Source organism: Athene noctua, chromosome 5 (genome assembly GCF_965140245.1).
Source record: "Athene noctua chromosome 5, bAthNoc1.hap1.1, whole genome shotgun sequence".
Classification (NCBI taxonomy): Eukaryota; Metazoa; Chordata; class Aves; order Strigiformes; family Strigidae; genus Athene; species Athene noctua.
In genome coordinates, this window is record NC_134041.1 from 28,773,570 (window position 1) to 28,793,379 (window position 19,810).

The window sequence follows — 19,810 nt, forward strand, 5'->3', positions numbered from 1 at the left end:
CAGCTTTGCATGCATACACATGCTTGCTGTGAGAGGGACGATAGCTGCGTGTGTCTTGCCAAAGCTTTCGATGTCCAGCTGCTACTTCTGCCTCAGCACCACATGCACCACCTCAGGTTATCTGTCAAGCTCCAGTCCCTGATTGAGCTACTCCAACTTCATTATGAAACCTTCCCATCTGCCTCTCCCATGCAAAACACAAACAGAAGAGCTTCCTTTTTCTTAGAGCTATTTTCAGGACTTACGTAAGTGTGGATGCTGCACTGGCTTCTTTACGGGGGTGGAATTTCATACACTTAAATGATTTTTGGAGCTCATTAACCTTGCAGCCAAAGGACACTCAAGACAGCACATACACACACCTTGGACAGCCCCACTCCCTGAACTGGCTGCTTTTACTAGCTCTTCACCATGCCCCCAAGCTCTCTGCTGGGCCAGCACGGGTGGTACTGCTGCTCCCATAAGCCACATGCACTATAAGTCCTAGCCAAACCCCATCAGTGTTAGTAAAACTAATTTCCACCGACCCTGGTTATGGACGTCGTTCTTACTATCGATCTCCGCTGCTTCTTGGGCTTCCCCAGTTCGTACTCATCATCATCCAAATCCTGAACAGAAAGAGGATTCCTGTGTTACCTTTGTGATTTGGGAACACATGAGCATTTAAGTGCTAAAGATGTTCCTTCTATGAAGATAAACCTGCTGCTCCATCTTCCAGGCTTTCAGCATTTGCCTTAATTGCAATTATGATGGCAGATGGAAAAGGAAGTGAATAACAGTAGCAAAACAGCCTTAGCTCTACGTTCAAGGAACAAGGATGGGCAGAGCCCCACATTCTGGTGGGTTTTTCTCGGTACCCTCCAAAAGGAAGGCGGCAGGTGATGCCAGAATCTGAAGGCAATTAAGACCCAAACTTGAAAGCATCTCACATCTAGCCAGGGAGTTCTCCATAAGGACCCATTTTGCAGAAGGTAGTAAAGAATAAAAACTCACTCACACCCCACTGGCCTGTTAATTACAGCTGGGGATCTAGTTGGGCTCTTTGAATCCAATCAGCATTACAGAAGCAATCAACTGATGCCTTGACCATTAAGCAGAGAAATACACAAGGATCCTAATGTTTTAGTGTTTAAAGGGAGCTCAAGTCCACACACATGAACAGATAAATCACAGCATGATAGAAGAAATGAGTTACTGTGCAAGCCTTCTGTCACTGCAGCTAAACATGTGGTGACAGTCTCCCACTGTCATGGTTTAGCTAAAGAAATAGTTTCAAGCATGAGTTGAAAGTGTACACACTCTACTGAAGCTCTCAGAGGGAGAAGGCACGCCCTAAACAGTACCTGGCCCTGTACGGCATCATCACTGGCTTCCTGCTCAGAAGAGAAGCTCTCGTACTCTTCCTCGGAATAGTTGTCTGAAAGGGAAGGAAAGAGGGGAGAGATCCTGTGAAACTCTTTTAAGGTGAGGGGACAGTCTCATCTCAGGAGCAGAGAAGGCCAACTAACAGTCACAAATCAAGAAAGGAGGCACACAAGGAGATGCCTGCTAGTTTATCTTCTATCTGTGCTAGAACCAGTGAGACAGGAAACAACGCCTAGAATTAAGGAACAAGGAGAAACACATCTAACAGGAAGGAGGGACCAGCACACAGGTAAGGCTTCTTGAAACACCACCCCCTTTTGCTCTGGCAAGAACCACCTGGTAGACAGCAGCAAGTAAAGAAGTTTTTGCAGAACAGAAATTACTTTTCCTCCTAACATGGGCATAACCAGCTTAAAAGAGCAAGTAAGACATGTCAGGAGTCTTAAATCCTTTATTGAAGTGACACTTCAGGTGAGCTGCCTGGCCTCAGGCAACAACACGCAAGCACCTGAATGCACTATCTTGAACAGGTCACTCTTCTAGCAATGAGCTAGAAGAAGCTGGTACCACATAAAAAGATTGTCACGAGTAGAAATCCAATGACTTCCCTATATGGTGCACAACACCATGGATTTACCCTCACTAAAGCAGGCTATAGTCCACAGCAAGTCATGTTGCAGGTCTCATCTAAGCTAATGAGATTTATTGTAGAATACTCAAAAGTTGGAAGAGTAGTTTAAATGTGAGTTTCCCGAATACAACATTGTTAGCTGGGTGAGAAGCTACAGCTTCTCAATATACCACCAGTAAAGCTGGAAGAATGTTGGCAAGAACATAGCTATACCTTGCTGGAAGGCTCAGGCCTGTTGTGATAAGCAGGAGAAGCTTAAACAATTAAATCCCTGACTGTCACACTCCCTGCTTACACAGCAACAGGTTTGAAAAGTGGGGTTTCTTTGCAGTAACTAGTTACAGACACAGCAACTTCCACAAAGCAGTTGTCATTTGTCCCAGAAAGCACCTAAGCCCAGGTGGGGTTTAACTCCCACTAGTTCAGGAAGACACTGGTCCTCAGAGCATGTGGTTGTACTCTCACCTGTAGACTTGATTTTCTGGCTGGCCTGCATAGTGCTGTCTTCATGGTCAATTGGCTGACTTGACAGGGAGAAGATCCAGATTTCTGCTACCTTCACTGCAGCCTCTTTGATGTTGCTGAAAAGGCTCAGAACCTGACCACCTTCTGTTGGGTGCTGCATGACCTGGGACAGAAATTAAACAGGACAAATCTGCATTACAATGTATTTAAACTTGCATCACTTGCGTACTACAGGAGTTATTTATGTTAACAGAGTTACTCCACATTTCCAGGTACAGAAGCAAGCCAACACCCTGCAACTGCAGGAGCCACTTGCAGGCAATACAGACAATGCTATTGAGATTTTATCTGACTACAAATGGAAGTGATGGAAGGAAAGGAAAAGCATTCTGAGCTTGATAATTGATTATCTCATCCCTGATGCAGAGTATTTGACTACCTCATTACTATGTATTCGCTTCCCCAGCACAGTACTGATTTGAATTATCAAGTTACCAACCTTCTGAACACCTAATTAAGGAACTTAATTTTGTGTTAAAGCCAAGCAGAAGAGCCAGCAAAGGCAAAAATTCTTGGAGAGGTACAGCTGCAAAGTGCTTCCTAAAGCAAAAATCCCTGCTCCAGAGAGCTGGCACCTGAATCTCAGAGGACCTGGCCACCCCAGGATAATGAAGCAGTAGGTCACAAAAGACAAGACAATGGTGGAAGCAGAGGGACATCTCAGTGTGGGTTTCTCCTTCCTTTGCCACTCACACAGTTCTCCCCAGAACCTAAGACTTACCTTCTTCTCTTGCCCCATCAGAGTCAGAAAGTGCTTCCCCACACCTGCACCTCAGCTTTCTAACACACACCAAGCTGCTTTATCAGGTCCTCACGTGGCTTTAAAAAGACCTGAGCTGCTAAGGAACAGATGCTCCCCTGCTCTTAAACTCTGCTCAGACTCACAACTCCAATTCACTGCTTTGTTTCAACAGCTAAGATTTAAAAAAAAAAAAAAAAAAAAGGGGGGGGGGAAGTTAAGAAATGTGTCAGTGCTGTTTGGGGGTCTCTATACTATAAACTGCAGAGGGGGGGTGGTGGTCCTTGTAAAATTTGTTTTCCTGAAGTCTTCATTTTCAGAAATATTTAAGATAAGATGGAGAGCAACTATTTCCTAACACAGTGCACCTCTGAAAATTTTTGACCTTCTAACCTCAGTCAGCTGACATTACAAAAAGGCATAAGACAAACCACACACAGCAGCAGCAAATGCCCAACACTTACCAGTTCACTGATGGGTCTAATTAATGGGCCCAGAGGTCTTCCGCCTTAGCAGTATTTAATTTCTAGTTCTTAAACAAATTTAACACGCTACAGGAAAAATGTTAGCTATAACACCACAAATCAGAATCTGGCCAATTCAAACAGGGAGTTCACCATTTACTGCAAGTCTAAGGGAAGCTGAACTCGCACACAAGTAGTAATAACTCATCACAGTATAACACTATCTTATTTTGGATGGAAATGATTTGTTGACAGAATGCAGTCTGATGAAGAATATTGGTGTTAAGCTGAACTTGCTGCTGCTTAAGCCCACCTCTGAACACTCAGAAACAGAAACAGCAGAAATTAAACAGGGCATGAAATAATGAAGCATGGAGCTAAGCCATTCAGTAAGCCTTAGCGAATAGTTTATCCATACTTGATTCCAGCATTAATTTTCAGACATAAATCTGAAAATTTTATATCATTTCCCTATCATGAATAGAAGTCCACCTACATTGCCAACAGCCATGAAATAAGAATTACAAAGGGTGTTTCAAGCAAAAGGAGAGAATCTACCTGATCCTGAACTCTCACACGGAGACACACAGAAGCACAGCAAACCTTGCTTGAACTTCAACATTCCTTAGAGTCGGAAGGCTTGCCCAAGTGACCTTATCTGTCTTGTTCTGAATTATGATCGGGACCCCCTAACACCAAAACCCTCACAAGGTAATAAGCTCTCCTCATGAAAGTTTTAGCTCTCAAAATACTGTCCAGAAAATATCCGATATTATCACTCAGTTGTAAAATCCATTTAAAGGTTTGCCCTCTGAATACTGATTAATTATTAAGACAGCTATATGAAATCCCACCAGATACTTCTCAATAAGGAACATGAAAACACTGGGTTTAAAGAGAAGGGAAAATGTCCGTCTTTGTAAACAAAGATCATGTCAAATGCTGCTCACCTCAGCCATGTTGATAGACCCCACAGCCAGAGTCTTGTAGCCTAAAATGGTTCGGTTCTTGTACCGCTTCCGCCGCTGCAACATGATCTGAAGCTTGTTACCTTCTCTCTTCAAGAAGTGAGGGTACTGCAGTTGGAAACACAATGGAAAAGTTTATTACATCTCTTGACATTATCTCACAAGCTGCCTGCTTTGCAAGTAAACTCCATTCCTAGAGATTAATCCCAGGGCTTTTAGAAGTGCCTACAGCTAGCTCACACTCAGCGGACAACCCTTCATTATCCCAAAGCGGCCTTCATCTCTGCCCAAACAGCTCAGCTCTAGGCTTTCATTTCCCCAGCCAAGCACACTGAAAACACAATCTGGGGGCACAGAGGAGCTGTTCAGTTTGGGAAGGACTGAGCCCAAGCCTGATTCCAGAGAGATGAGCAGCTTCTGGGAGATGCTTCCCCCAAAAGCTAGAAGGAGGCTGCCCAGAACTGGAGGCCCAGAGGTGCTGCCCGGGGCGTAGGCTGTCCCTGCACAAACAGCAGGCAGCATGCAGTGGCAGGGACAGACATGGACCCCCACGCTCTTGGCAGGACACTGCCTTCCCTCCAGCACAAGGACACTTCTTCATGTTGAACTCTCCACTGCACATGTTTAAGAGCCTCTTGTGTGCTGAATGGCAAGCAAAGAGAGGCACAGCTATGAAGAGGCCAGCATTTGCTGATGCCTCTTTTGCTAAAGCACAGAGTGGTCACCAGTGATTCTCTCCAGGACAATGCTGTCTCCTTCAGGCACATGGCTCTTGCAATCATCAGTCTTTTCCAGCATTATCACACTCAAACTTCTATTACTCAAAGTAGTTGTATTTTAAGTAATTAAGTCAAGAAAAACCCTGTCCTACTGCCAGGCTATGTTGCAAAGACATAAATCCCTCCAAGACACGTTCTATTCAAGAAAATACATTTGTTTATAAATAACTCCAAAAAAACTCCCCAAGAACAGAAAGGTTGTGAAGTCAAGCAGAGACTATTAGGGAAGCTTGCCCTGCTCATGTGCACAGAGTATTAGTGCAGGCAGGTCCTGCCTTCTGCCAGGGTATTCACCAGAGCACTGACGCTCCCCTCTCCTGGGCCCAGCTCACCAGCTGTGGGAGGAAGAAGCCATGCAACAGAAGAGCAGTCTTCAAGATACAGGAGCCACCTGTCCAGTCTCATGACAAGAAGAGAGAGAATGGGACACATGCTCCAAATATACAAAATACATAGCATTGGGTTCTCCTGTCCGCAGGTTACTTAATGGCAGGGATCTCAAACAGGACATTCCCAAGTGAAGGATGCTCCTTTTTCAGGCAAGATCTACATCTTTTTTTTTTCCTTGGGACATTCTGAAAGTATCATAACTTCCTGCTGCTGAAAACACTTGATAAATATAAATGCTGAGTGCCACCAGAAACCCTGAGATATTAATTTGCAGTCCAAAGCAAGCCTGCCTGCTACATAGATTGCTGGGAGCAGTGGCCACACAAACAAACAGAATACTAATTAACTGACTGCTCTGCAAGAGCAAGATCTACTGTGCACTGCACAAGGAAGCAGCCCCGCGGAAGAGAGGAACAGCAGTCCACACAATTAAAACGTGACCTCAAAACACACCTGCATCCAGACACAGATGGAGCTGGTGACTTTACTGATGTGTAGTGTCCCTAAACAAGAATGAAAGAAAGTTATTAGGCAGAAGTGGCAAGAGAGGCTCAAAAAGCCAGAAGGCACCTTTTGCATTCAAATCTACCATTGTTTTGCCTCTGGGGCCCTTCCATGTATTGGAAGGGCAAGCAGGGGAGAGGGATTCCTTGCTCTCAGCTCAAAGCACTTGGGCCACGCCACCAGCTCCTTAAGTACGAGCCTGCAACTAAAGTCCAAAGTCATGCTTGGTTCCAGGCCAGCTTCATTTCAATGTGTACAATTTCCAGGGTTTAAACTGGACAGCTCAAGTCCATACATGGGCAAGTTTGTTTTTCAAATGTGTGTTGCCTGGCCACCTCTGATGAGCATTCACAGAGATGATAAAAGAAAGGTACAGAGAGACTCAGGACACTCAGCTCCTCCGTTAAAAGCAAGGGCCTCTAGAAGAAAAGCCGAGCCATTTTCATAGCAGAAGCTATTTTTAACACCAGACACGGCTTATCAACTCTACAGAACGGTTTCAACCAAAACTTCTCAGTAATTGTCAGTCCATGACAGATTGGCGAGGAAAACAGTTTCACTGAAAACATTTGAAAACAAGACTTTTAGAGGAAGCACCAAGCACCCCAAGGCACCTCTGAGAAGTGAGAGGGCCATAACACACACCGGAACAGCAAGAGTTAGGGCAAGACATTCTTTCTGAAGCCCCAGTGACATAATCCCTTCGATCAGGAAAGTCTATTAAACACAGGAATTAAGTGCTCCAGAAAGCTGCAATGATGTGCTTGGAATATCTAGGGAATTTCACTCGATCCTGTGAAACCCACAGAGGGTCAGCAGTAAGGCATTCCAGCAGTAAGGGTGATGGTAGCTCACCTGACAAAAAGGCTACTGCTGGTCTAGCTCTAGCTAGCAAGGCAAAACAGAATCGGAGAGACCACTATCTCCAGTCTTACCCCAGCTGTGTGAGCAACAGGAAACTCCTCCCTTCTGTCTGAGCAAAGGCCTGCCAGAGACAATGGGCTGCTCGCTATTATGCCAGCCAGCACCTCCACCTTCCTAGCTTAGCTCTGACAAGGAAATGCTCCGTGCAGAGGACAAGAATTTCACCCAGGAGAAGCAGCTGAGAAGGTGGTGACTGTGAAGCTACAAGGGGCTGCAAATCCAGGCAGCTAGCACAAAGCAAGTTTGAAGAGTCGACAGTGCAATATGGAGATACTGGCTGCTGCAAGACGCTGAGACTTTCTTGTGCTGTGACATCCACATGCTTTTACTTTGTGGCCCATCACCACTTTCAAATATATCCAAGGCACTAAATTCAGACTGTATCTGGCTTAAGCTGCAGCTGTCAGCTAGGAGTAGCTTGCAGCCATTGTCCAATTAAGAAACAATAAAAGCTGTCATAAAAATCCTGCTGTGCCATTTCAGGAAGGCTTCCCAGGCTTTACTGCATCCAAGACCACCAATCCTTCCTGCAGTCAGGGACCAGCAGATCTCCACATTAAGCTTGCTCACCTCTTCTGAAGGCTCAGTGTCACGGACATCGCTCTCCCCTATTCTGGCTCAATTCCCAGCCCCTTCAGGTGAAATTGAGTTAAAGGCAATGCTCTGTGTCCTGCTGCAGCACTGTTCTGAGTCCCAGAAAAAAAAAAAAACAAAAAAAACAACAACAACAAAAAAACATATTCCCAGTTAATTCTGAAAAGATCTGCAGAAACACTTGCTCCTTGCTGACACAGGACTGGCATAGGGAGACCTGGCTCATCTTACGGCTCTGCTCCTAACCACGGGAAAGCAGCAGCCCCAGGACCCATGAATAGGTATTCCTGGCACGTGGCTTTGTTATTGCTGTTCACAAAGGAGGGGATGCAGTGCTGCAGTTAACCCAGCCTGTGGGCTGCATCAGGACAGAACCAGAAGCACCAGCCATCTGTGTATCTGCCTGGGCAGCCGCAGAGTTATCATCCATCTGCAATGAAACCTCATCTGTTTCAAGTCTGCACAGGTCTGAGGAACAACCAGTCTGTCTCACATCATCACTTGAGCCTTTCTCCTTACCAGATCAAACGCTTGACTTCAAGATCTAAGTAACAGTCCCAAAACACAGATAATCCAGATACAAATGCTCCTGAGTGTCTGTCTGGCTCTGCTCTACGCAAGCAGGATCTTCCCTCCTGCTTGCAGCAAGCCAGTCCCAATTTACCTATTTCCCTGCTCAGGAAGTAGCACCAGGGCAGTATGCTTTGAGGAAAATTGGAACTGGTAAAATACAGTTGCTCCAGTTCCCAGCTATTCCTGTGACTCTAGAGCCAGGAGTAACTGTCTGCATACTGCTCCTGCCTCTCCAAGTGATGCCTCCCTCAGCAATTCCAAATCAGAGGTTCACCTGTCCCACTCCTACTACTGCCTTCCATCAGCTGGATACTCCATGCCACCCTCCATTGCCTATTCATAAGGAAGGCAACAAAAGTCAAGAGAGGTATCCTGCTCTGCTCCAGTTCCTGCCACAGCCATAACATGAAGAAGACAGGCTGCACAAAGTTCTTATGTTCCTGGGTTCCAAACACAGGATGCACAACAAGGAAAGTCCCATAACACTGCAAACCAGCACCCTGCTCCAGGCCCTCAATGCTGAAAGGCAATTCAGACAAATTTGGCTTACACTGAGGGCGTCCAAATTGCAGCTGGTGACCAACTTGCCTGTTCCCCCAGACAAGTCAGGATTAGAGATCTGCCTTCTGTAATGCAGGGTTGGCCCCAAGAACAATTCTAAGGATTGATATTGGCAGCTTTCCTAGTGAGCTTCCCTGTCCCCAGATCCTGGAAGTATCTGGGGCATTTTTGCTCAAATTTCCCACAAATGACTGCCAGAGACAAGCCAAAAGAGCTCAGACAACTCTTCAGAAATGGCTGGGACTGCCTTAAGAACAAGCATCTTTTGCAGGACTAGAAGGATCTTCACCTCAGACCCACAACAAATCTCTCCTCACTGCAAAGCAGTAAGTCCAGCAAGCACACGTGCCCCAAGGCCACCTTACCTGCAGCGAGAAGGTCAGCGCAAGCTCCGTCTCCACATGTCCACTCGGGGGCAATACAATCTCGTGAGACCGCAGGATGCGCTTGGAGCCCTGTACAGAACCAAAGTCCATCGGGTGAATTCCCCAGAAGCCAGCCCTTATATCCCACCCCAGTCCTGTTTACTGAAAAACAGGAAACACTGTCAGGGACTACCACAGAGAAAGTGAGCGGATGGGTCTGACCTTGCACTCCTGTGAAATATTAATGAGATGAAAGGCAGATATTTGACTAATAAAGATTTGGGCACATTTACTGTCCCTAACTGCAACAAAGCAGCTTTTGTTCTGTCAAACTCCAGCATTCAAAAGCTGTGAGTCAACCCCACCCCTCAAGTTTAAGTCTTGTATTTTTACTTCAGCCAATAGGTACAAGGCTCATCATCTCCCTGGTTTGGAGGCTGCAGCGTCTGGCATTAGCCATGATGGACTGGCCTTTTCTTTTTCTGCACACACCCCTCCCTGGGGAGTGTGGAGATTTTAACCTGTTTAACTTTTAACTGGAGATTTCAACCCTAACAACTTCAAGTTGTTGGTGTTATAAAAGAAAAAAAAAAAATCCACTAAGCATTGCAGTGGAGTCTGTAGACCTCATAGTATTAAAGGACAATTGCAGGGCAACTCCAAATCAACACTGTGTTTGGGCTGCCATATGCTGAGTTACTTGGCTATTAACTGTGTGAGCATTTAATTTCAGGGAATGTTTCAGGGAAAACGAGCAGAAAAGCATGACAGACGGCTGCCTAGCAAATCCTTCTGCACTGTTCAAACACAGAGGCAAGTTTCAGAGGTCCCTGGCTCAATGTTCTGCTGAGGCTGCAGATCTGGCTTTGTCCAGACTGATCTCCCAGAAGCACAGAACTGTAGCTCTCCAAAAAACAGCATCTGGGAAATCAGAGACAGACTGAAGGATAAACACCTCTTAGCTGCATCCAAAGGAAAACCTGGTCTGCCTACATCAGCCCCAAATAGCATCCTGAGATGAGAGACAAGCACTCATTTACATCCCTTCCTCCCCAAAGGCATCGCTCAGGCAGCCAGAGCAAATGCTGTGATTTGCAGCGGTGCCTCAGGTCCTGCACAACACAGGGGTGGCTCCTCTGTGGATACGCAGTGGTGCCTAAGCTCTGCGTATCAGAGAATAGACAGCAGAGCAGGGTGAAAAACCGAAGCACTCCCTCCAGGAAAAGCAGCATGCGTGCAAGCAAAACACAGCTATCCTCGCTGCTGGCAACAGCAGCATCTGTTCCGTTGGTGCAAAGCTCCTAATGGCAGCAATCTTTCTTTACTTGTTACGCAACTCGAAATCTAATGAGAGGCCAAATATAGCTGCTTTTAAAAGATTGCAGCAGATAAATAGAGCAACAGCTCGGGAAATACGGTTGACAACTCTTTGAACACAACTGTTCAGGAAGCTACAAGGAGACACGGGAAATGCAGGCAAGATGCTCTCAGGCGATCTGAATTCAGTCATCCCCTCTGGAAGGACTCCAGTGTCTGACACCTCTCTTGCAATTCCCCATACAAAGGCAGTGAGCCATTTCACAGAGATCATATATTTGATGACCCAGTATCACCAGCTTTAAGCAACAGCCATGTCAGAAACCTTAGTGCTGACAAATTAGGTGTCCCTGAAAGAGTTTGTCAGCATCATCATCATAACCTGCAAGCTATAACGGGACTTTTAATAACAGGGCTTCAACTCTGCCTGTGTCCAAGACATCTGCAGTGCTACTGACCCACCAATAAACAGCACATCACACAGAAATATGGGTGCTGATCCAGCACAAGGGACACCCAAGGTGAGACACTCTCTGGGACAGTGGTCATTCCAGCCACTGTCACCTCTAGGTCAACTGGACAGACATTTCAAGGGAAAAATAAGGATGGCCTGGGGATGAGAGCTACAGCCTGGGACTTGGCAGAGGAGCACCCCAAACAGGGTAAGTCCTTCTGCCTTCCAGCTCTTCAAGGATCTGTCCTGGCATGGAGAGGACTGCAGAAGAACTGCTCAGGTTCCAGCATCTGAACTACTGTAGCAAGGCAGATCACAACATGTACCCAAAATAGACAAGAAAGTCCCATGTGTTAAAACTCTCTTTGGACTTGCAGATCTGGTGCAAACTTTCACCTATAAAAAGCGTAAGCAGTCACCAGTAACCTGGACAGGAAAAGAAGGGTCTGCTCTAGTAAAAGTTACTGAACTCTCCAACCCAAGTCTGACACGTTCTGGGCAAAGATCATTCACTGACAAGCCTCAGGCCCTTACAGTGATGCATCTGCCATCTAGGAGTACAAACATATGGAAAGTTTTCAGCCCTAGTAAGCAGTATCTGACAACCTGGGAACCCATAGCTGTGCTGCTTCTGAGGATCCCACAAATCCAGGTGTGTGAAACAATTCCCTGCTTTTCTGCTCCCTGCTGTGGGTGTGTGAACCACCTCCAACATAGAGGAACACATTTTTACTCCAGCTGGACTGCTCAGAGCTGAGAGATGCCAGTTAAATCCTCAGCTGCATGTTCTTGCACCATAAGGCCTTCATGGTTTCACCTTCCAAGCTAGATTTTGTGTGCTTTGACACAACCAGCTTTCTGCAGGGGTTTGCCTGGTTCTTTATTTGAAAAGCAACTGCTTTTCAGCATAGTTAACAGTATTTTCTACTTATAGGTCTGCTAGGCTTTTTACTCATTAAGTACTTCAGCATTTGTAGTGGTGAGAGCATGTGAGCTGAACTGATGCTGTGACACACTGTGGAAATGAGTCCCCTTCTTTCCCAGCCTGCCTCCAGGCAGCGTGACCTACATATAGGCACCTAATTAAAAGGCACAAATGTATGCTGTGAAGTGGGTTATTTACCTAGGATGACAGCTGTATTTTATGGAAACAAATTAAAATATACAGGCACCCTACAAATCCACTGACAAGCACCTGGCTATGAAATTACTTGGACTCGATAGCAGAGGAATGCCCAGACTCCCGAACTCCCCAAACCAGGACCAAATTATCAAGGTGTTCAGCTCTAAATTAAGCTGGAGCATGTTAAATAGAGAAGCAGGCTTGGATTTAGTGACAGCTCAGGAAGAAGAGGTGACAGCATATGATCTCTAAAGAGCATTTTTACATAAAGATAAGCTCATGATGAACCCTCAGTGAACAATATTCTTACAACAGTGAAATACAGTAGGAACATGGAGGAAGGATCAGATGAGATGCTCTGCACATCCAGAATGCCCTGATGCACCTGGGAGGAAGCCTGTGGCTGCAACAGACCCTGAAGTGGAGGTGAAGCTCAGTTTAGGCATCTGCAGGTATTTTTAGCCAAACAACACATTTAATTCTTTGAACTGAGCAGCAATTACCTGCATTTTGACAGCAATGACCCCAGAAATAAGCTCCTTATCCAATTCCTTTAAGACTACCAGTTTCTTTAATGTCAAGCTGCACAACCTGCAAACGGGAACAGAAGAGAAACAGTTACAATCATGCCTGAAAAAGGGAAAGCTCTGAACAGCTTTTACACACAGCAGTATCCCAGTTCGAGGGCGAACAGACTCCGGACGCAAGCTACACTGATACAGACATAAAGACATCAGGAATGTGTGAGGCTTCCCTGACTTTTCAACCTGACTTTCTCCAACCTTTCACAAATACAAGGAGATGGACAGGAGGTACATCTCTGTTTGATACAGGCTCATGGCCACATAAGAGTGCCTCACAGCACAGACTTCAACCCACCACAGCCTGGGAACTCTCACCCCGAGTCAGACCAAAAGCTTTAGGGTCAGAGGAATTAAATTCCAGCAATATAAAAGCACGGGGTCAGTCTAATTTTAAACTTGTCTACAAAGCTTTCCTAGACTGTTGGCTTTTTCAGTTTCAGGCTCTTGGCTCCCAAAGATCTCACTCCCACCTCCTCTTATCAACCCACACGTTCTCCTCCTCACCCCCAAACAAAAGTGCTAGCAAGTGGCTCAGGAGTCTCTAATGGGAAAAAAAAAAAAAAAAGAAAAGAGAGGACTCAAGCAGTGCCCTCTGGCCCTGGCTTTCACATGCCACACATATGCAAGTAAATCACATTCTTTACCCAGGCAATGCTACATTGTTCTGGTCAAAGCTGTTTGTACTTCTGCCTTCCAGCACAGAGAGCCTGGGAGGGGATAAAATTTGGACTAGGTGCAGCCAAGTTAAGGCTCTGAAGTAATCGGACTGCAGTACTGGTACTGTCACAATTTCACAGAAGTTACAACCAGCTGGTCTAATTATGAAGGCACACCCAGAAACAAACTTCAGGGAAATATCAACTTGAAGTAAAGACAGCTCAGCCTGAGGAAAGCAGAGGCCAGAGAAAGTTGCCAGCTGGGCACTAGTGACTAGACATCAACCTTCATGCTGGCCAGGACCTGACACTGCCTTTGTGTCAGGTCCCAGCCCCACTGCATGGGTATCTTTGGCCTCTGTCATGGGATGTTAGCAAACCTCTGCATGGCTACTCTGAAACCCGTTGCAGAGCTCTTTCTCCCAAATAAAGTACAACAACAGAGCTGTTCATGAAGGGGCCAAGTCCAGAAGTAGATGGGAAGGGTTGCTGATGCTGGATTTTGGTACATGCCCAGGTAGCAGTAGCACAAGTGCCACTGACTGAAGCCTGCACTCGAACAACAGGACTCCATGATGGTGCCAGGAAGCCGACAAGTTGCCAATGCAAAGGTGACTTGCACCTCCACCACCTTCACCACAGAGGAAAGTTGAAACATTACTTTGCTGCAATGCCAGAAGGTAGACACAACCAGCCTGGGTGCAAAACTGCAGGAGAGATGCAGCTAGAGGCTGTTCCTGACAGGGGCAGTGGCAGATGTTGAAGTAACTGCTGCCTACCGCATCCAGGAATACCTGTGGCCCTGCCTGAACTCTGCCTTCTCACGCGAGGCTAGGAGCAGGGAAGAGCCAGTCTTAGCTCTTACAGTCTTCACTTGAGCACCTCTCCAAACCTGCCCTTGCCAGCCTCTTCCACACCCCAGCCCAAGCTATCTGCTCTCCCTGCCCATTTGCAAGGCACTGGTTCCTGCTGTCAGCCCCCAAGAACCAAGAGAACTGAAAGCTCTCTCCTTTGTAGAGTTTTGCATCAGATAACTGCACAGCCAGAGATGCTACAGAAATTACAAGGTGGAAAAAATGGGACTGCCTGTGCCTCCATTACCCCCGTCACACCACTGACAGCTGTGCGCAGTGTCATCGAGACAAACGTGCTAGAGCGTGCGAGCCTGGAGGCGCTGGGTGCTGGAGGAGGGATGGCAGAAGCAGGCAGGACAGCTGCAGCTGCTGCTGGGCTGGCGGAGGGGAAACTGAGCACGCTTTCACGCACGGGCAGAGTGAGCCAAGCCAGGAAGCACAGGCCAGCACGCTCAACTGCAAGCGCAAGTGCCCCCATGCACTGGAAGTCTGGAAGCTGCACCCCTCAACCCTGAAGCAGGGGAAGCCACCAGCCTTCCTGCCCCATCCTGAACAAAACAGCAAGCAGACCCTGAAGGAGCCAGGCCAGGATCTGGAGGACAGAGGCTGTAATGCCATTTGTTTTCTCTGTAACACTGTAGCTGGAGAACAATTGTGCTCAGCTTGCCAAAACCCACAGAGCTCAGGCCAGTCAGGTGCTGAGAGCAGAGGTAGGACAACACACTGGCATTGTCTCAGCTGATGGGCAAGGAACAAAGGCCTTTTCTCTCCAGCCTGAGCTCGAGGATGAAAAAGGTACGGGAAAAAAACAATGGTGTTCTCACGCAACTGAGCACAAGGAGGGCGTTCTGTTCTCCGCCAGGCATTCCTTCAATTCATCATTTATGAGCTTTGATCAAGCCCTGCAAGGCACTTGCTGCTTGGAAAAAAAATTTTAAAATAAAAATTAAAAGCCTCCTTCACAGTGATCAGAAAAACAAAAGCAGTTAAAAAAGACACGGGACACATCTGCTTTCTTTATCCCCCATTGCTGGACCACTGGTACTAAAGGGCGCTTCAACAAAAATAATAAAATGCTTATATTCTCTATTGGGGGGAAATAAAAATCAGACAGAGTTTAAATCCCACCAAATCACTCTTACACTCAACACACTTGTTGTTCCAGGTCTTCAGTCTAAGTTTGCATCTTACAAATCAAAGCAACCTTCAGAATATGTGGCAGAAAGGGGCCATACCTTACTCAAATAATCATGAAAAGGCATAATCGAAGCATGTCGCTGCCCAGAGACAGCATGGTGCCCCTGCTGCCAGCAGAAGGATTCTGAACCACTCACACCTGCAGGTAAAGCAAGGATTTGTCAGCCATAACTGCCTCTGATAAAGGCAGCACCTCCTTCCATACACTTATCTTTTGACTAGGTTTTGCTGTACTTCTGTCAAGTCTCAGGGACCAGGAAGGGGACTGGTCTCACAAAACATTTCTATCAACAAGCCTGTTAAGATTAAACATGAGTAAGAAAAAACAGGACAGGCACAGGTGGACCTGGAAAGAGCTAAAAATAGAACAAGGTTACACTTGGAAGTTTCTAATACATACATACATACAAGATCTCTGTGAACACAGACTAAATAACCTAGAACACACACACAAGGGGAACTGAGGAAGCTTCAAGTCTGGAGCTGAAAGAGCCCGAAGTATTTTGAGCAGTCTATAAAAAGCCTGAGACTGCAATACAGGAGGTGCAGACAAACCCTGTCTTTGCATGTTTGTTTCAGCAGTGACCTACGATTGCACACGGAAAGTTAAGCCAGCAAAAGCACTAAGTTAGCCAAAGCAGTGTTAAATAAGGGCAATGGAAATCTGAGAGCCAAGATTTCCACCCTTTTTTCAAGGTTCATAGTAGATGTCCCCGCTAGGGGCACAGCTGGGTCCAATACAGCAGCAGGCAGTGCCTGCTGAGGAGCTTGCATCCCCTCCAGTCACACATGTCCCCCCATGGTGAAGAGGTACAAGGTACTTGTCTGACCCCTCTCAGGTTAACAAATCATGAGACAACTTAATGCGTTCTACAAGAATAAAAGTCTCCATCTTTTTACATCATTGCTGCAAGAACACAGTTTTAAAGAGGAAACCTGGACCTGACCCAATGGTTTCGACTCACCCTGCTAATGCAAGTTGCGCTAAACAGCTTCATTACCAGCTCTTTGCTCAAGGAGGTAGTTATCTGCAAAGAACATAACATTTTAGAAACCAAGATCCAGCAAACACATCCAGAACAACCAAATAAAGTATTGCATTCTTACTCACTGGATGTTTTGCTTTTTCATCTGTCTGAGTAGGAAGAACAGGAAAATAAACCCCCTCCAAGAAAGTCTGCCTCACTGAATTAAATGTCTGTTTCTCCACAGGGAGCACAGTAATTGCACTGAGACCTCGTTCACGCAGAGATAGTTGAATCAACAGGAAGTAAAAATTAAAAACCTGTATTTTAATTAAGCCCCCTAGAAGTCAAGTATAATAACATATGCATCCACAGCTATAGGGGACTCCAAGTGCAAGATAGGACCTGGGACAGGAAGACTCTAGCTCACAGAATCACAGAATCATCTAGATTGGAAAGGACGTTGAAGGTCATCTAGTCCAACTATTAACCTAGCACTAACATTTCCCAACTGCACCATATCCCTCAGCACTATGTCAATCCTACTCTTAAACACCTCCAGGGATGGAGACTCCACCACCTCCCTGGGCAGCCCATTCCAGCGCCTAACAACCCCTTCTTTAAAGAAATACTTCCTGACATCTAGTCTAAACCTTCCCTGGTGCAACCTAAGGCTATTACCTCTTGTCCTATCCCTTATTATTTGGTTAAAGAGGCTCATCCCCAGATCTCTGCAGCCTCCTTTCAGGTAGCTGTACAGGGCGATGAGGTCTCCCCTCAGCCTCCCCTTCTCCAGACTAAACACCCCCAGTTCCCTCAGCTGTTCCTCGTACGACATGTGCTCCAGACCCTGTACCAGCTTCATTGCCCTTCTCTGGACACGCTTGAGTAATTGAATGTCGTTTTTGTAGTGAGGGGCCCAAAACTGAACACAGTCCTCACCTGTGATGAGTACAGGGATAAGATCCCTTTCCCTGTCCCTGCTGGCCACGCTATTGCTGACACAAGCCAGGATGCCATTGGCCTTCTTGGCCCCCTGGGCACACTGCTGGCTCCTGTTCAGCCGGCTGTCAATCACACCCCCAGGTCCCTCTCTGACTGGCAGCTCTCCAGCCACTCCTCCCCAAGCCTGTAGAACTGCTGGGGGTTGTTGTGGCCAAAACTCACTATATGGATACCCTTTGTCCAGGTTAAATGCTGTGAAGACATTGTTCGTAGACGAAGTGTTTCATGGCAGAAACACTCTCCCCTCCAAGGTCTGTAAATTTCAATCAGCCAATGGTTATAAGGAATTGGTCTCCATGTGGTCACTGGACAGTTTCACCTCACCCAAGTTATTTCAGCCTCCTACCCCAATGCATTCAACCTCACCTCTGAGTGTTTTGCTCTGAGCTGACACTGTATACCCAAGTCAGCCCCCAAATAAATTGTGAGCCACCTGAAGGAGAAGTGGAGGGAGACACCTGCCTACACACACACTTGCCCAGACAAACAGCCATTCTGCACATAGCTACAGGGGTGCCTGTGCAGGAGAGGCCAGAGTGAGAAACCCTGCACAGCATTTTTCAGAGACAGATGCTTAAGTAAGGTATGAACACATTGCATGAGCAGTTTCTTATGCCTGCTTCACACATGCCTAGGAAATAAAAGACACCACATGGATGTACTCATTGCTGCACTTACACGCTAAAGGCAGGGCTCTGTACTGGCCTAGGAGTCAGCTGGGGCAGAAAGTGGGGGAGATGAGCTGTCCTCTAATGTCACTGAAGCATCAGAGTGGGGCCTCCAGGCAAGGGTAGCAATGGTAGAAGCGACAGGAAGAGTGCTTCTTTACTTTCCAAAGATTATGAGTCTTCCCTCAAAATGATCTAATCTCAGTCTCATTCTTGGCTAAACTCCAAGGCAAGAAGAGATTAAATGAGAAGACAAGAGTCAAGCACCCCAATTTCTGTCATGCCAGAAACATTACCTGAGTAACTTGCAAAACCACAGTAGACCTAAATTAGTCTCTGCTTACTCTCCTTCATTCACACTCAGCACAAAGCTAAATGGCAACCTTTAGCCAGCTGTTTTGGCTACAGATCCCTTCAAGTAAGCTTTAAGAAGCCAGGAAACAAATGCAGAGCAAGTATTTTCATTGTTGTTCTCAAGGATCTTGAAATCCTCTTCTCAGTATTAATACAGAGAATTAAGCTCTTAAGATTCTAGAGACCAAGATCCATAGAAATGCTGTAGCAAGCAAGTCTCATCCAGACAGGTAAGAGGATGGCAGCTTAGTTTATGCAACAGACTATCCAGGACCTCAAAAGGACACACATACATAGCCAGACACTATCCTTTCACAGCTGAAATACTGTCCTCCTCACCTCAAATATGTTACAAATACACCTGCTCCAAATGGAACATGGAAAAGGGGGGGGCATGTGTGTCAAAATTTTGCAGACCCGCATAATTTTAAAAAGATTTTAGAATTCTGCATGGGCACATTTACTATTTGAGGAGCAGCATGCAGTTAATATAACCAAGGATTAGAGCAGATCTGAGCTTAGATACTCCAATACGACATACCCATTGGAAAATGCTGAGAGATGTCTTCCTTCAGTGGGATAAGACACTGCCTGCTGGCTCTAGGGCACTCACCCAAGGCAGAAAGGGATCAGGATCCCTGCAAGCCAAACAACCCTGGCTCACAAAACACAGAGTTTACATATTCCACTGGCACTTCTTTCGTAGAACTTCAGTAGTCAGGAAAGGAAAGGGCACTACTGAAGAGCAGAGATGCTGGTGAAGCCCATAGGGGTTAAAGCTATATCTCCACATACTGTTCAGGTAGCCAAGCAAAGTTTCTTGTGAAAGCTGGCAGCTGTATCACACTCTATTCTGACTACCTGGATGACACCTAATGAATTCCAAGTCACAGCGGCAGGAAATCAGCCTGTCAGCAACCACTCACGTTGAGGTACATGCTCTGAACTGTGTTACCGAGAAACAGTAGCTTTTTTCTCCCCTTAAGAAGTCATTTCAGTGAGAGCAGAAGCAGCTCTCTTCACGCATCTGTTGACCTCAGCCAGGACCAGAGTTCTTACACACACTGCTATATATTTGGCTTCTCATTCTTCATTTTGATGGTTTCAAATCCCTTTACAGGATGACTTAGAGAGGAAAAAAAAATTAAAAACTAAACCAAGCACAAAGCAGGGATTAGGTCTTCTTCTCAGGCAATGGAGTGCAAAGGAGTTAGGTGAACTCACCTATGTTTTCACACCATGTTGCCTGCA

At 46.2% G+C, this 19,810-nt stretch overlaps 1 protein-coding gene across 7 annotated transcripts in view; it reads right to left on the bottom strand.

Annotated features, from left to right (window-relative positions):
- The window catches only part of PACS2 (phosphofurin acidic cluster sorting protein 2), an 83,224-nt gene that overhangs the window by 40,995 nt on the left and 22,419 nt on the right, over nucleotides 1-19,810 (bottom strand). For 6 of the 7 annotated variants that reach the window (XM_074906820.1, XM_074906817.1, XM_074906815.1 and 3 more), the window contains 6 exons: nucleotides 12,780-12,867; nucleotides 9,383-9,472; nucleotides 4,675-4,800; nucleotides 2,462-2,624; nucleotides 1,344-1,417; nucleotides 528-608 (listed from right to left, as the gene is read on the bottom strand). In XM_074906820.1, the coding sequence (XP_074762921.1) occupies nucleotides 528-608; nucleotides 1,344-1,417; nucleotides 2,462-2,624; nucleotides 4,675-4,800; nucleotides 9,383-9,472; nucleotides 12,780-12,867 (622 nt within the window). The remainder of the gene's footprint in view (nucleotides 1-527; nucleotides 609-1,343; nucleotides 1,418-2,461; nucleotides 2,625-4,674; nucleotides 4,801-9,382; nucleotides 9,473-12,779; nucleotides 12,868-19,810) is intronic. The other variant, XM_074906816.1, reaches the window with a different exon arrangement.